General features: G+C 50.7%; 1 protein-coding gene across 1 annotated transcript in view; it reads right to left on the bottom strand.

The window, feature by feature from the left end:
* Nucleotides 1–5,831: 5,831 nt before the first annotated feature.
* The window catches only part of CD9 (CD9 molecule), a 32,363-nt gene continuing 21,250 nt past the window's right edge, over nucleotides 5,832–16,944 (bottom strand). The window contains exons 3-8 of the mRNA XM_008513921.2: nucleotides 10,770–10,867; nucleotides 9,976–10,050; nucleotides 8,393–8,491; nucleotides 8,168–8,257; nucleotides 7,478–7,561; nucleotides 5,832–6,330 (exon numbers count right to left, since the gene is read on the bottom strand). Of these exons, the coding sequence (XP_008512143.1) occupies nucleotides 6,265–6,330; nucleotides 7,478–7,561; nucleotides 8,168–8,257; nucleotides 8,393–8,491; nucleotides 9,976–10,050; nucleotides 10,770–10,867 (512 nt within the window). The 3' untranslated portion in view covers nucleotides 5,832–6,264. The remainder of the gene's footprint in view (nucleotides 6,331–7,477; nucleotides 7,562–8,167; nucleotides 8,258–8,392; nucleotides 8,492–9,975; nucleotides 10,051–10,769; nucleotides 10,868–16,944) is intronic.

Raw genomic sequence — 16,944 nt, 5'->3', positions numbered from 1 at the left:
CTCAGGCCTCTCCAGGCCAGTGCTGAAACTGAGGGTGGGTGGGGTGGCCTGAGGGGGAGAGGAAGGAACTTAGCTTGCTGGAATAAAGCCCTTAGGCTCCAATGACCCTTAGCTTGGGGGTCCATGAACCTGCAGTTGACTCTGACATTGACCTTCCGTGGTTCACAGTCCCTCTCTGCAACCTCCATCTCTCAAAGACCCACACAGGTAATCCCACCTCTCCTGGGGTGTGGTCACACTTATTTAAGGAGAACATCCCTCAACAGGCATATTTGCTCTGAGAATTCCATTGCAGATCCTCTCGGGGTGTAAAGACTCTGTGGTGGGGCTCGTCTAAGGCGGTTGTGCCAGGCAGTCCTTGAGCCAGTCAGCTCTAACCAGGAAAGGTGCCCCCGGAAATTCTTTCTGCTTAATTTCCTGTGCTTGGAAGGCCATGGGGCATCCTGAACATTGACACTTCTCCCTTGGCTACAATCACTGGGGCCAGGGATCGATGTCCTGACAAGAGATGCCAGTAGGGATGCTTCTTACTGGATGGTCCAAACTATCTGTTTCGATGCTTTCTGCTCAGGGAGCTTGAGTGTGAGATGCAGAGAGAAGCAGAGGTGCCACATACAGAGCTGGGATGCGCCACCGTCTCAGCCTCCACTAGGCCTGTGGTACAATCCAGGCTAGCAAGTGCAGAAATGCAGAGGTCATGGTATGGAGGCTGAGATGCTGAATATCCTTCCAACAAGCCCCATTTTTTAAGGGTTAGGGTGCTCTTTTCCTTGAGTCTTGAAGAGTCCAGCAGTGGCACTGAGTATGGAAAAAATGCAACAATTTCAGAGATAAAGCATTATTTTGAAATATTTTTGGGTTGCCCATAGAAATATTCACTGTTGCTATTACTTCAACCTTTATTAGAGGTCCTTCCCTCACCCTTGCCCCCCAGTAATGGAAAAAAAAGAGTCAGCACTTGTTGCCTGAGTATTTGCTTGGAGACCTATATTGTTAAAGCTCTTAGAGTTGGAAGGGATGTATGAGTTCCTCAAGTCTCCTTTGGTGCAGGAATTGGCACAGCTCCATCTCCAGCCTCTCCTGGAGCCTCCTTCATATCGTGGGGCCCACTACTCTGTTGGATAGCCCTGGTTTTAAGGAGCTTTCTTTGTATTAAGCCAAAATCTGTTCCCTGTGAGTTCCCCTCTGAGTTCTCATTGTGGCCTCTGGGACAATATATACCCCTGGTTTATTTTATAGCCATTTGGATATCTGAAAACAAAGATGGGCATGTGGTGGGTTCTCCCCTTCCCGTGCTCAGGTTAGAATTCCCTGGTCCTTCACTCTCCTCCTGGATGACATGGTTTTAGGCTCCTCCCCAACGTCCATCCCCTCCAGGTCTCTGTAGTTGGCTACCTTCACTTTTGAGGAGGTCCCAGGTTGGAGCATAATACCGCCTGGGGTCTGACTGCTGCAACTGTGGCTTTCTTCTCTCTCTCTGTCTGGACACCCACCTCTCTGGATGGAGCCCAACACAGCTTCACCTGAGAGTTTTGGCTTCTGTTAAGTTTGTAGTAAGCTACATTTCCACGTCTCTTTTCAAATGAAATTGTTTCTCCATCCTGCATTTATGTAATGAGTTCTTCTGATCAAAAGATGTTCCAGTTAAATTTCCTCCTACGATATTAATCCTGGGAGGCACCACTGTGTGAAACATGCAATAAGACATGGAGACAAGGGAGAAAGGTAAACCTGGATTCAAATCTGTATCCAGTATATTAACTGTATGATCTTGGGGCAAATATTTAACTTCTCTGAGCCTCAAGTTCTCCTAGTGTAAAATGGAATAAAACACCCATAACTTATTTGTCCCTTTCCCACCTTCACTGTAGATTGGAAAAACTAAATATTTGTATTCTCATCCTCCCTTATGGCTATGAGTACCCGTGTGACAGACTTTGGCCAATGATGGCCCAATGAAAATTGGCTTCTTGTCTGTTGGGGGAAGCATTTGTATTTCAGATAAAAGGAATAGTTGTAGCGAGCATTTGCCCTTCTCCTCTACTTCCTGCTGTGAATGTAGAGATGGTTGGAAATGCGGCAGCTACCTTGTGACCATGGGGGATGAGCCAAGAGCATCGCAGAGATGCCAATTTTGACAGCACCGAGCTGCTGCATCACCTGTGGTTGCCTCCAGACTTAATATATGAGGCGAAAAACCGTATTATCTAACCAGCTAAATATGTGCCTAACCTAACTCAGCTACTTGAAGTGTAAGGATCAAGGACTGTGCTGGACATATTATAGGATTGCTTGATTTCATTTACTTTGTATTCCTGTTAAGATACATCCTTTGGGTGTCACAATCCATTATTCCAGACCCCGAGATCTCTTAGAACTGTAATTCTGTTAACCCAAATTACTGGCTATTCCTCAGAGCTTTGTAAAACCTACAATATTTAATAATATTCTGAGTTATCACTTAAAACATTGACCATGATAGGGCAAAGCAGGGCCCCGTAGCCCACCAACAGAGACCTCTCCCCTTGTGTGGGGTATTCCCCCCGCTATGGGTCCGCTAATGGTGCTGTCAGTCCCCCATACTGCTCCATCTCGTGCCCAAGAAGCTCAGGAAATGTCTGAGCCTAACCTTCTGTAAAACAAAACTTCCCTGCACTCCTGCAGTGTCCTAATGCGCTAGTTAGACCCCCTTCCCGGGAGAAAGGACGGCAGCGGGAACGAGCGCTGGGATTCACGTGGGGTCCTGGCTCCGCCCTCGCACCGCTCACCTCCACTCTCGGGGGACGTGCCATGTGGGAGCCGGGCCTTGTGAGAGCGCCAGGAGGGTGGGGATTCAAAGCAAGTTCAGGCCTTGAAGGGCACCGAGTGAAGTAGTAACTTTTACTATCCAGCTGTTTTGATTCAGATTTGTTGCCCCTGGGCTGTTTTTCACAGTTGAACCAAGAGGCCAACGGACCCAGCTGGGTATTCCTGTTTTGTTCAAGGAGATTCTTCCCCGCCCCCCCAGGAAGATTAGCCCTGAGATAACTACTGCCAGTCCTCCTCTTTTTGCTGAGGAAGCCTGGCCCTGAGCTAACATTGTGCCCATCTTCCTCTGCTTTATATGTGGGACGCCTACCACAGCATGGCGTGCCAAGCGGTGCCATGTCCACTCCCGCGATCCGAACCGGCGAACCCCGGGCCACCGAGAAGCGGATCGTGTGAACTTAACCACTGCACCACCCGGCGGGCCCCTCAAGGAGATTCTTTCTGGACCCACAGCTATTGCTGTTATTGGCAGAGTCTATTGCCTTTTTGTGACCTAAAATTTCCTAAAGGCCTTTACTCCCAAAGCCCTTCAGGTTCTGAGCGCTGGGGACCATCTTGGTTTTGCCTTAACTGCAGAGCTTCATGGACCGTCTGCCAGGAGTCTGGCAGGCTTGTTTCGGCCAGACTGAGGGCAGCGGGGACCAGCTGGCTCCTTCCCGGGTGTCTGCCAGCTCTCAGTGATCCCTCCGCTTCTGGTCCTGGGCCCAGTCTCACTCAGGTCAGAGGGTGGCCGAGTCTTTACTACATGCACCCCTCCCCCACCTGGCAGCTGACTGGCCAGGGACAGATATTCGAGTGAAACTGGGTCAGATTCTCTCCTAAGACTTCAAACGGGGCTAATGGTGGTTGTCTCTGTGTAAGCTTGGGAGCTGCAGGCCAGCCTTTTCCAGCCCACGTGGACTGAATAGCAGACACCATTGGTCTCTTTGGAGAGCAAAACATAGCACTCAAGTGGAGAGCTGCGCGAGCTCCTGGGCCATGGTTCCAGGATCTTCCTGTGGCCCAGGTGTCTCCACTCTTGGGTTCCACGAGACACCACTAGTGTTCTTAATAAATTATTCGCTTTCGCTTAAGCTAGTCAGTTGGTCCATTATTTAGAATAGGCTGAAAGACAGGGTACAACCCTGAGATATTCTTCGATTTAAGTAGTGGCAATCTGTGACACTGACTCTACCCATTCTTCAGCAAAGCGGCAGAGGAGAAAGTGTGTCTAGGGGACCCGCCTTTCCTAGAGGTGCTGGCAGTCAATACAGGGTGGAGAGTAGAATCAATCAGGATCCTGACGCCGTGCATTATGACAGTCTCATCCACTCTTACACAAAACCAATGGTTCCACAGCCGAAACAGTACAATTAGCCCTCAAATGCTCAAATTAATAAGGGACCTGGGCCCATAGAACAGCAATGAGATGCAAGGGTGCTAACCCTGACATTTTTAAATTGTGGTAAAACAAACATAACATACAACTTACCATTTTAACCATTTTTAAGTGTACAATTCAGTGGCACTAAGTCCATTCACAACGTTGTGCAACCGTCACCACCATCCGCTTCCAGAACTTTTTATTATCCCAAATGGAAATCCTGTTCTCATGAAACAGTTTTCCCCTCCCCCACCCCTGGTTACTTCTAGTCTACTTTCTGTCTCTATGAATTTATCTATTTGAGGAATCTCGTATAATTGGAATCATACACTGTTTCCTTTTTGTGTCTGGCTCACTTCACTCAGCATAATGTCTTCAAGCTTCATCCATGCTGTAGCACATGTTGGAATTTCATTTCTTTTTAAGGAGAAATAATATTGCATTGTATGGATTTACCACATTTTGTTTATACACTCATCTGTTGATGAATATGTGGGCTGTTGCCACCTTTTGGCTCTTGTGAATGATGCTGCTGTGGACACTGGTGTTCTGATATTTAATGTAACAGTGGCATTCAGTGCCATTTGGATTCTTTTATTTTTTGTAAATGTTAAGAAAGAACCCAAACTAAATTAAGGAGTGGAAAATAAGAACAGGCTTCCTCTACCTCCGCGCGTCACCTCACAGCGTTGGCCTCTGTTGGAACTGCCTCCTTAACTCCGGGTGCTCACTGGATGGCAGGCTTCCAAGTGGCACTACCTCCCACACTGGAGGCTTGGTGAGCAGGCAAGCTGGTTAAGCTGAACTACACTTCCCAGCGTTCCCTGTCCTGCATGCTTCTGGTTCCGGTGGAGCACGACGGAAGGAGAGCCTCGTCAGGGGTCTGGAGGAGGGAAGAAGTGGCAGTCATTCTGTAGCTCCCACAAGCTGTTGCCTATTTGCTGGCTCACTTCACCTTCTCCAACTCCTGGCCAGTGCGTTGAGCTCCACCACGAAGCATCCCAGCCGCTGTAAGACCCACACCCCCAGCACCAGACGAACAGGAGTTGACACGGATTTGTCTGTCCTCACGGGCTCCAGCCTGTCCCCCACTTTCCATCCATCTGTCCTTCCCAACTGTCTGCACTGTGGGCTCCAAGCTCTAGCATCAGACGCAAAGACAACAGGCATATAGAGACTGCTTAAGGATTGTGTAAGGTCAATCCCTCTAACAAATTTTATACATGCATTATATTTAATATTCTGCTTCTCTGGTTAAACCCTGATGAGTATGCCTTCATTTATTCAACCATCAAATATTAACTGAGCACCTACTATGCACCCGACAATAGGTTCTAGGTGCTGGGGGTAAGCAGTGAATGAAACCAAGCCATCAGGGAGCTCCTGTTTACTGCTGTGTCCCCAAGACACGACAAATCCCTGCAGGACAGAGTCCTGGGCCAGGTTCCACTGCTGACTATCAACAACTGTGTGGTCTTGGATCACAATGCCTTCATCTCTCCATGCCTTGATTCCTTCACTAGTAAAGTAGGCAGACTAACCTCCCCACCTCCTCATAGAAATGAGTCGGAGCAAAGAGCAGTTGAAAGACATCTGAAAAATAAATAGCTCTAAAAAAATAAAAAAAGAAAGGAAGTGAAAAACAGAAAGCAGTCTGGGATATTGTCATAATCTTTTATTATGTATCAAATTGTCTTCAACATAAGTTATAACCTGATTAAATTTGATAGACATTTTTTTTTCATCTATTTAAAGACAAAAAAAATTCTCTTTATGTACAATATCTTTTGTCTAGAGTCTAGCAAATATAGTACCTTTCATTGCAGGATTTCTGCTGAACATAATAAGCAAAAACAAACAACCAAAAAAAAAAAAAAACCAAACCAAAGCAGACCAAATCCCCAAACCCCTCCACTACAAATATCAATATTGAATAAGCACTAAAAAGACAAACGGAATAACTTTTTCGTGTTTAGAAATGCAGCATGAATACTACAGTTAGTGGCAAAAAACAAAAAACAAAAACAAAACCCCAAGAAAACCACCGACAATCTTCAGGGGTAAGCTTTCCTGCTCAGGGGTGCAAGCTGACTCTAGACCATCTCTCGGCTCCTGCGGATGGCACAGCACAGAATCATACTGAAGATCATCCCAAAGATCTGGAAGACAAGGCAGGGAGGGACATGAGGAACGGGCGGGCTTTGCCGAGGGAGAGGAAAGACACGAGTCATTCAGGCCAACACAAACGACAAGGAGAATGGTGACCACGAGGCCAAATGAGTTCAAGGGTGCCGAAGCAGGAGAGACGTAGGTTAGACAACAGGAAGGACTGCTGACTGGTGGGATTCTGAGAGTCTGCAGTCACTTGCTAACGCAATCTGCACAAGCAACTCCCCTGAAGACCTTGCAGGTGAGACAAACAAGCTCAGAGCTAAATTTAATGCACAAATTTCAGATAGTCCAATAGTCCAGACAGGTTAGTACTTTCACTTCCATCTCTCTATGTCTGTGTCGTATATTCTATTTTAAAAGGTATCGTTTTGTCTCTTCCTGAAAGCTGCTTCCAGCTTTTCTTAGATGCAGATGAGGGGTGCAAATAACCAATAGGGAAGGGAGCAATTCTCTCTTTTGGGGCAGTCTTGCAAGGGGCAGAGGAGGACCAGAGGGAAGACTCTGGGATGTTAGTGAGCCAGGCTGTCCCAGTGAGGGGTGTGTCCCCTACAGGGTCCTTATCACTCCCTCACGGGGAATGGGGGTGACCCTAGGGAACCTTGTTGGCCCTTGATGGTTTCTGGGGGCTGATTAGCAAGAGAGTCTTACTGGAAGCTTCCGTCCCAGCGGGACACAGGGGGAGGTGAAACCATTCACATCCATGTAGCTTTACTGAACTTCTTTCTCAGGGAAAAGAAGAGCAGGTACATGAGCAAAACATGTTCTTAAGATTATCCCAGATAACTAACAGGTCCGGGGATGTCCATCCTTGCTCCTCAAAGCCTGGTCTGGGGACCAGCAGCACTGGCATCACCTGACATTTACCCTTGAACCTAAACGGTTAAGAGAATGGATTCCGCAGATACACTGAGTTCAAATCCCAGATGCTTCACTCAGGAGCTCAGGGACTTTGATCAGCTTACTCAACCTCTCTGTGCCTCCACTGCCGAGTCCGTAAAGTGGGAATACTAATAGTTCCCGCTTCATAGGTGCGGTGAGGATTAAACTTGTTGATAAATTAGTTGGTCAGAGCATGTGCTTATTAAGTGTTAGCTACTAAGAGGACCACTCCCTCCCAACGTCCCCGCCACTCACCATCACCACAGCAATCCCGATGCCCACCGCGCCGATGATGTGGAATTTGTTGTCGAAGACCTCCTTGATGGCCTCAGGGCAGGGCTTAGGGGGCAGAGCAAGACTCGGGTCACACAAATCCCTGCTCCAGGGCACACCCCCTCCCGCCCACAGCACCGCTTTCACACCGGGAGCACTGGTGGCCCCAGACAAAGGGCTGGGGCAGGAGTGTTCAGGTGTCCTGGCTGGTGGACAGAAAGGAGAACCAAGACAGAGATATGGGAGACGGCTCCCTAAAATCTGGGTGAGAGAGCGAGGAGTGGAGAGGGGTAGGCCCCCGCTTTGGGGTCTCTCTCTTATCAGGGTTACTTGTCCTCCTGAATTTGGACATTCGCTCTGGTGCACGATCCTGAGCTGTTTATGAGTCTATGGCAGGAAGCCAGGACTCAGAGCACAGCTGTCCTCGAGGGCCGCGTGGGGCAGAATGTGGGGCAGCAGCGGGCCATTCCCGGTGCCAAATCGTTGCAGGCAGCTAGAACACTTTCTTATTTCCCCTATTTGTTTTGCTGTCCTTAAGGAAGCAGAGGCCCCAGGGCAGTGGAGAAATGAGATGGCCACCCTGGGCCCTTTCACAGGCAGAAGAGGTGTTTATGGGTACCTGTCACCCCAGAACAAGAGGGCAGGGGCAAAGAGGCTTGCTCTGAAGGTTACCTTCGTTGTGAAGCTTGAGAGTACATCCTTTTGGGGGCAGATGTCCGAGATAAACTGTTCCACTCCCCCAACGATACCACAGCAATCCAGCTGCAGGGAGAGGGATGGGGGTGAGAGAAACAAATAAAAAGATGAGCGGCATAGGGACGTGTGGCAAGCATCCCAGGTGCACAAGCGTCCACCAGAAAGGCCACAGGGGTCAGGGTCTTTGCAAAGATGACCTACCGCATAGTGGATGGCTTTCAGCGTCTCCCGCTGGGGCTCGTCCTTGGTCTTCAGCTTGTTGTAGGTGTCCTTGTAAAATTCCTGGATATCCTTAATCACCTATGATGGACACACAAGAGAGGAGCAGAGATGGTTTTTCATGAACACGTGTTACCTGTTCCATTTTGTTCACAAAGAAATTCCTGGGGCTAGAAATCATTGCGAGCAGACTGAAGCCACTGGCCTAGCACGGCCTCTCTCACCTCGGGGGCCCCTCCCTCCTCCTCCCACAGCCTCTAGGAGCCTGCTGTGGCCATGCTCCCTTCTTCTCTCGCACCTTTGGTCCGGCCCTTCAGCCTCACTTGGCTCCTTCCCTTCTACCTATGAACAAAATTGAATCTCTTCAAGCTAAAGAAAAAAAATCCTATTCCCAACCTGGCTGGGTCCTCAGGTTTCCATCTTCTTTTTTTTTTCCACTTAGAGACCAAACATCAGTTTCTGCATACGTAGGATGGAGATTCTAACAGTCCCTACCTCAGAGGTCATGGCAAGGATGCAAATGAGCTTTCGCATGTTAAGCCCTTAGCACAGTGTCTCATAAGGAGGGGTACATGTGGAATAAGCATTAGTTATTACATCATGAAATAGAAGCTACATTATTACTTCCTGTACCTGGGTACATCCCAGTCTAACAGATGCCTGTCCCTTGGTCCCCTCTCCCCTCAACATCAATTAACTGACCAACATCCAGCATTTCTCCTTCAGCAGCTTTAATAGTTATCCCCTCCTATTTCCATGGCTGCAGCTTTTACTATCTGGATAATTAATTAATTAATTATTTTTTAATTAAAAAAAAAAACAGGGTTCCTGGATCCAGTATCTCTCTTCTTTTTCCCTTCCTGCTAAACATGACAAGACAGCCCTTCCTAAAACTGTTCTGATGTGGCCCGTCCTGGCCACAACTCTTCGGTGGCTGCCCATGGGATCCCAAGCTCAGCTGTGCTCAGACCCTTCCTTTGCCGGGAAGTCCCCTGTCCCCCACCAACCTTCCTCCTGAAATCCTATCTCCCATTTAAGGTTCACGTCAGTGTCCCCTCCTCCATGAAGCCAGAAGAGATGCCCCTTCCTCATCCAACCTTTTCAAATCCCATGGGACTTCTGGATGTAAACGACTTCTACGACACTTGCACTTAGCTCATGGCAGCACGAATTTATAGACTAGGTGAAGTAGGGGGTGTCCAGCCCACACAGAGCCAGGTGTTCCTCAGACCTTTCTAGAGGAGGCGAGAAAAGGGCTGCCGAGCTGTGAGACTGAGACAGACACACACTCCCAGGGAGTATTTCCTGAATGCCTGCTGTTTGCCAGCACCGTCCAGCAGCGGTTGGCAAATTCCCACACAGGGAAGTATAATGGCTCACATTCCCTGCCCCGGGGGAGCTCGCACTCTGACGGGCATGCGGGAACGAGGTCGAGTAAGCGGCACGTGCGATGGCTGAAGGCTGACCAAAGCGACGAGCCACCATCCGCCTTCATCACCCCCCACCCCCCAACTCCCCAAACCACATCACTGCAGGTCCCAAGAGATCTTATGGGAAAAACCCACCTCATCTTTGTGGGAATATCCCCAGATGGCTGCAGCAATTTCGATGGCAAATATAACCAACAGGAAGCAGAAGAACTGGAAGGCAGAGAGGGGGTGGGTGAGGAACAATGCCAGCCAGGCGACCAGGAAAACCAAAGGGCACTTGGAGAACAAGGAACAGTGACTACTCTCTGGAGACGGGGCATCTAGGGGCACAAATGCACAGCCTGGAGGGGAGGGAAGATGCTTACAGAACCGAGAGAGTTAAGCCAAGGCGAGGTGAAAGCTTTAGTGGGGAGGTTCTCACTAGGAGGAAAGGACTGGACACAGCTGACCCCAGAATCGGCCTTTCTAGGGTGTTAATTAAGAGTCAGTCAGAAATAAAATACCCTCGCTCACTCACAAAAACCAGAGATCTGAGGAAATAAAGAATGTGAATATATTCTGGAGTTTGAGAAAAATTCTAACAAATTTTGAAGTAAGAAGAGAAGGCAAAGGTACCTGTGGATTCAGGGAAAAAAAGCAAACGTGGTCCTCGAAAAAGGGAAAAACAAAGTCCTGGCATTTAGTTGCCTAAGGGAAGTGACAAGAGAGAAGCTCCAGAAAGGAAGAGGACAGCACATCGCCACAGGGGAAGGGGGCAAGATGGCTGCCTGGCTGGGAGACGGGGCAGGGCCTGGAGCCCAGGGACACTGCAGGGCTGAGGATGGCTCACGCCCTTGGGGTTCCCTCTTCACCTCATCCCACCCCATCTGTTCTACGAGATCTTGCAGTCCAGGAGTCAGAGTGGCTGTGGGCAGCAGGGGGACACTCACCAATCCCAGCATGCACTGGGACTCCTGCACAGCCCCACAGCAGCCCAGGAAACCCACCACCATTATGAGGGCACCAGCTCCAATCAGAATATAAACTCCTGCAGGGAGAGGAGAGAGGACAAGACGTGGAGACATTAGTGTGGAGGCCCAGATACTTCGGGCAATTCCATTTCCTTCTACATGATTCTGTGTTGCCCCCCATCCTTCAAAAAACAGCCTCCTCCACCTCTGCTCGTCTCCATCCCACCAGCCCCTCTTCTGGAACCCAGCCCCATCAAGTCCTCACTCCTACCTCACCCTCAGCCTTCCTGGAAGGTGCCCATTACCGCCCAACCAGGACAAAGAAGAACCATGGGAACCCCCAGATTCCACTCAGCACATGAGCTGGTCCAGGCTGTCAGCTGTTTCCAGCAAGATGAATCCACTCACGCTGATTAAAACAGACCCTCCAAACTTGGGCTAACTTCCTGGGACTCTGGCGAGCCTCCCGCTGGCCTGCGCCGCCAGGAGAGGCTGTCAGAGCAAGCTTTCAGCGGGTAGGGGCTGTGCGCATGCAGACTGCCGTGCTCCGTGCAGCCAGCTCCGCCTGATTCCCGCAGAGAGGCCTCCCCGCCTTGCTGCGGCGGCTGTCAGCCACACGCAGTTAGTGATGCCCACGTTGGCAAAGGCAGGAGTCCCTTGCTCTACTGCAAAGAACAAGGCCTGGTGTCAGACGACCCTTGTGTTGTGGTCTCAACTCTGCTACTAACTGCTGTGTGATCCTGGTAAGACACTTTTCTCTCTGGACCTCAGTTTCTTTATCAGTAATATGAGATGTTGGTTGCTAGAAAATTTCAAAAGATCCCTTACAGCACACTAAAGAGACTTACAGTGCAATTCAGCTACTCCAAGTTAAGGGTGACAAGGGTCCTCCTTGCTAAAGGGAGCGAGGGTGACATGGTTTCTAAGTGCTCTGTTTGAGTGCAGTGACTTCCAGACCCCTGTCTAGGCCCCAGAATGCAAACGCCCAGGACAGGGGGGCGCAGCGAGCAGCCCTGGCCCAGGCACCCCACTACCCATGGGGAGTGCCTCGAGGAGCCCATCTTGCAGAGGTATCTTGAGAAGGCACAGCGTCCTGAAGGGACCACCCCCTTACGCGGCTCCTCCAACATGCAGGCCCCATGCAAAACGGGCAGAAAGTCCCATGCTTCCCTGCGTCACAGACTCGTTCTGTTCAACCGTGGGGGGGACTCCTGTTGACAGCACCAGCTCTGCGACCCTGGGAAAGCCACTTCGCCTCTCTGTGCAACAGTTTTCTATCTGCAAGACAGGGATGTAATCACGCCTGCCTCGAGGACTGTTGTGAAGTGAAGTGACATTCACCCAAATGTGCAAAAAAACGCTTCTACTGTTAATCTTAATAATACGAAGGATGGATGATTACCAACCATCAGAGGGACAAATTTCACATACTTGCTGCTCCCTCCCTCCTGTTCCCTAACTGGCACCAGGGAGACTTCCTTGAAGTAGGGGCTGAAAGTGACAGAGTCTATGACGTTTCCCCACAATACACAACAGGATCCCGCGGTGAGGACCCTTGGCAGGTGTTGCAGTGACTTTACTGTCCCCCCCAGGATGTGGCTGGGGCTTTGCAGGCAACAAACCGTGCTGTCTGCCACAGCTGAGGCTCCCGGGCGGCACTGAGCGGAGCGCACACAAGGGAGCATTTGTGGCTCTCCCCTTTCCCCCCACATCTGTCGTGAGGTCAAGTCACGTGGGTTTCCTGGCAAACCCCTATGTTGCATGAATATCGGTATTGTTCCTGTGCCTGCCCGGCCCAGACTGGGCAAGGGGACAAATGTGGCTTGTCCTCGAGACAAGTCCCCTCCTCCTAGGCCGTTTAAGACTGGGCCTACAGGCCGGACTCAGAGAGGCAGCGCAGCTCCACGCCCAGCGCAGCGGCAGGGGCAGCCTCCCTCAGGTCCGGGCTCTGACACGGGGACACCAGCGAGCTGAGGCAGTCACACGGCCCCAGTTTCTCCTGCCCCCCCCTCCCCCCGCCCCCCCCACCCCCCCGGGGAAGAGAACGAGGCGTGAGGTCACTCCTTTGAGCTCCAAACCAGGGGCTGAATAAATAAGGAGTATTAAGAGATCAAAAGGATTTACAAGCACATGAAATTGAGTCGACTGGGAATGAACAGACAGACAGGTTTTCTCTAAGTCCAGATCCGAGCTCATCAGCCTGGGCAACCCTGGCAGAAGTCAGGGAGTTGGGTCAGCAGCAATAGGGAGCTACGGAAGGAAAAAGCACTTCCCATGTGGACAGAGAAAACGTTCTCCTAATGGGCCTCGGTCAATGTGAAATATTCATTCTTGGGCTCAGCAGATGAAGAGGACAAAGGGTCTTGCTGGCTTTAAATCTCCCTTGGACAGCTGCAGACCTGGGGTGTCTCGGCTTCACTCTCTCCATTTGGGGATGAGGATGAGCAATTCACTGGCAGCTGTTCACAGGATTTCAGCAGAGCCCCGGAAGCCAGGGAAGCAAGTGGGGCTCGGGCTGCTGCTTCTTAACTGGGCTACCAGGGCTTCCCCCAGCCAGGCTCCCCCCACCTACACCCGGGCTCTACACCTGAGCTCGTTAGCAAAGGCCACGATGACGAATGACAAAACGTTCGCCTTTATAAAGCAAGTGAATGTTAGCTTCTGTCTGACTCATGGAAAAAGTGATTTGTCACGGAGCCTTCTCGGGGATCTCTGTATTAATTTGCTAAGGGTTGTTTATTCTGCTTTTTTTCAGGCTGACATTATGGGCCTGGTTGAAAAAAAAAGGGTTTGGTGCAGCAGGAGCATATGTGAGGGTGTCCTTTATACAAGAAATGGGGCATTCTTTTCCACCTGCTTATCAGGCTCGGCTTCGGCAGGAGTGGACACATCAGCCTCCTGTCACCACCTGACCCAATGCACCAACAGCACTCGCCACACCTGTCTGCATGAGAACAAGATCCTGCAGAGCCTCTGGCCTCCACTTACGTGGGACAGTTTATTATCTCCAAATAACTCTATCAGGGCTTCAAAGGAACCCTAACGCTGCTCCCCAACGGCTCTCTCTTGGTCCCTCTCGGTCCCACCTAGGGTTGTTCTCACTAATAAGCACTGCGGTGGACTCCATCTGCCTGGAGTTCTCTGCCTTGGAGGGCTGCGGGGGCATCAGCTCGGCTGGTTTCAGGATGGGGAGAACCAGGCACAGGACAACATGACAAAGTGCCCCAGGTCACCATGGGGAATGGTCCTCAGGAGGGGTGGACAGCCACGGCCTCTGGCTGGAGCCCCCCAGATACCCTCATTCACTGGCTACGGTTCTGGAAGGACACCAAGGAGTTAAGAAGGACTGCTGGCCTGGGACCAAGAAAATGAAGTTCCCTGACATGTTTGCAGCCTAGGATTACAGAGACTGCTGATGGGCTGGCTCTCCCGGCCTGACTCAGAGAGAAGGCCCATATAAGGCTGTCGGCTGTTCTGGATCCACCATAGACTGCTGTGAACGTTGGAAAGTTTCTTTTTCCACTTGCTTCTCTGCCTGCTTATGCATTCTTTCTCTACTTCGAAAGCTGTGGCCCCGCTGGAGAAAAGACATCATGGGTCCTTCAGGGTTCCTGAAGGGTCAGCTGCGTGGTCAGGCTGGCCTGTGGGTTGCCCTACAGATGGTCAGTGCCCCAGTGCAAGGGACAGCCACCCCATGATGTCGAGAGTAGTGGCCAGGTAGAGCTGGCACTCTCTGTTATCTCACACCCCGAGGGGGGAGGGGACACTGAGAATGAAGCCTCCTTGGCCCTTTGGCCCCGGATGACAATTATTCTGTTTCCCAAAGCACTCAGTGCAGCACAGGGCCCAGACCCAAGTGGTCCCTCAGCTGGCCGACGGTCTAGTGTCACCGTATCGCCCTCTACTCCCTGGGCTTCCGCAAGCAGAACTAAGTCTAGGAAGCTGAGCCCTTTCCCAGGAAGGGGGTCCAGGCGCAAAGGGTCCGTAGTCCTCTGTTAGAGCTAAGGGGACAGCGGCCACTGGCCCCCGACTAGGGATTGCCATGTCTCGTTGGGATTGTGCCTTCAAATCACCCTCCTGGTCACTTCAGGTAGGACCACTGCTCACCAGGGTGCCCTGCAGTGACCCACGGGAGCTGAATCCTGTGAGGCAGGCCCTGCCTCCTCCAACTGCGTGCTCATCACTCTCCTGACTCTGTATGACTTTCCCACCTGTCATCTGTGGGCCAGGGCCACCGGCGCTGGGGGCTTCTCTCTGTTGACTACAGTCTAAGGGGAGTTAAAAGGCCGGGGAGCCTCTGCTCCGGCCCGCCATGGGGAACGTTCAGTCAGTGGAGACAGTTTCCCTTCCTACAGGGGGAGTCCCCCACAATCGAGCACGGATAATACAAGAAGCAGCTGTCACAGGCCTGGCTTCAAATCCCAGCCCTGCCTCTTGAGGGTTACGAGCTTGGGCGAGTTATTTAACCTCTCAAAGCCTCGGTTTTCTCATCCATGAGATGGGAATCATTCTACCTCCTTGAGGAGTGCAGGGGATGAAATTGCACAACAATGTGTGTGAGGAATGAGACATACAATGAAGGGTTCAAAAATGTGAGTGGTTCCTCCCAATTCCATCCACTCACCAAGGGGATCCTGACCTCCCACGTCTAAAAAGACACAGAATTAGCCAGACTCCTAGACAACAAAAGATGGAAACCGGGTTGTTGGGAGCAGCCAGAGAGCGTGGAGCCAGGTCCCCTGCAGAGAACAATTGGAGACGGGGCGCGGGAGGCTGGGGGCTCTCCTCAGGACGACCAGCCTGAAACCGTGCCACTTGCCTCCACGCTGCTGTCGGCAGATCTGCTCTCCCCACAGAGCCTTCACAGCTCCCTGGTGTGACACGACACGATATGACATGACCCAGAGTGCTCAAGGCCTCCCCCAGCGCCCCCCCACCTCCTGCCACCACTGCTCCAGCTTCACAGGGCGGCATTCCAGGAAGGCTCACAAAGAAACCCCACTGTTGCTGAAACAAGTCAGCACACCATGGAAACCTGCTCCCTAAAAACTCTGTGTATGTGCAGTCTTTTTAAAAAAACCTTATATTGTGTTTTTCCTACCCTCACTTTTTTTCTTACAATAGGGAGACACACCCTAAAATCTCAAATAACAACAACAGAAAGCAATGAAAGGAGGGAAACTCTCCACGGCCTGCCATGCCACCAAGCGGGCTGTGCCAGCCCGATCAAGTCCAGCCTCGGGGGGCAGGCTGGGGTCCGCGTGCTGGCCAGCCACTGCATTCTTCCTGAAGGCCTGGGCGATCACTCTCTTCAGACTGTTTTCTCTCTCCTTTTTAAAAATAACTTGTTTGGTGGGTGGGAAGGAAGTGACCAAACTTACACTTTGAGCCTGATGACATGACAGCATTATCCTAAAAATAGGGGGCTGCTTTTGTTTCCCGCAAATGAAGTGTTTCCTATGCCTAAACCAGGCAGAAGGGAGAGCCACAGACCCCGTGAGCTGACTCGGACACTGCGGAATGGTGTTCGACAGGCCTCAGTGCTCCGTCTCCTTTTGGAGAGGTGTTTGCATGGCGATACGGTGGTGAAAGTGACAGAATGCTGCTGGAAAAGATGTCAAGATGTCCATGTGTAGAAATAAACCTGCTATGTCTATTCATGTTTAAATCGGAAATCTTTGCCCTAAAGCAAAAGCACTCTAGAAAACAAACAAACAAAACTTAACACCCATGGCACGTGCACCAGCACGAGGGGTCCAAAGGGCTGGCGTGTCTGCTAGTCCCTCGTATAAATTTGACTGTAGTATCTGAGAGGCAGGTCTATTGGGTGTCAGACTTCCAATGGGGAGAAATCATGTCTCCTTTTCCTGGCACTGGGGATCCCCAGGAGAAAGTTTTTTGAATTAAGGAAATGATCAAGCCCAGGAAGATACAAAATTAGAGAGAATCAGGGATGAGAACTGAGGTTCTTAAACCTTCAAGAGTAGCAGCAACTTTGGCAGAGGCAAATTCACATCAGGGAATGGTCAAGATGCCAGACTTAGCATGAAAAAGAAACCATAACAGTCAAATGCAAATGCATGGGCACAACTACACAGAAGCATGGCTTGAAAGTGACATGACTGGCCAATGTGGGCAGAGCAGAAGTCTTTCC

Source organism: Equus przewalskii, chromosome 5, assembly GCF_037783145.1.
Source record: "Equus przewalskii isolate Varuska chromosome 5, EquPr2, whole genome shotgun sequence".
Lineage (NCBI taxonomy): Eukaryota > Metazoa > Chordata > Mammalia > Perissodactyla > Equidae > Equus > Equus przewalskii.
This window is presented reverse-complemented; position numbering and strand designations above follow the sequence as displayed.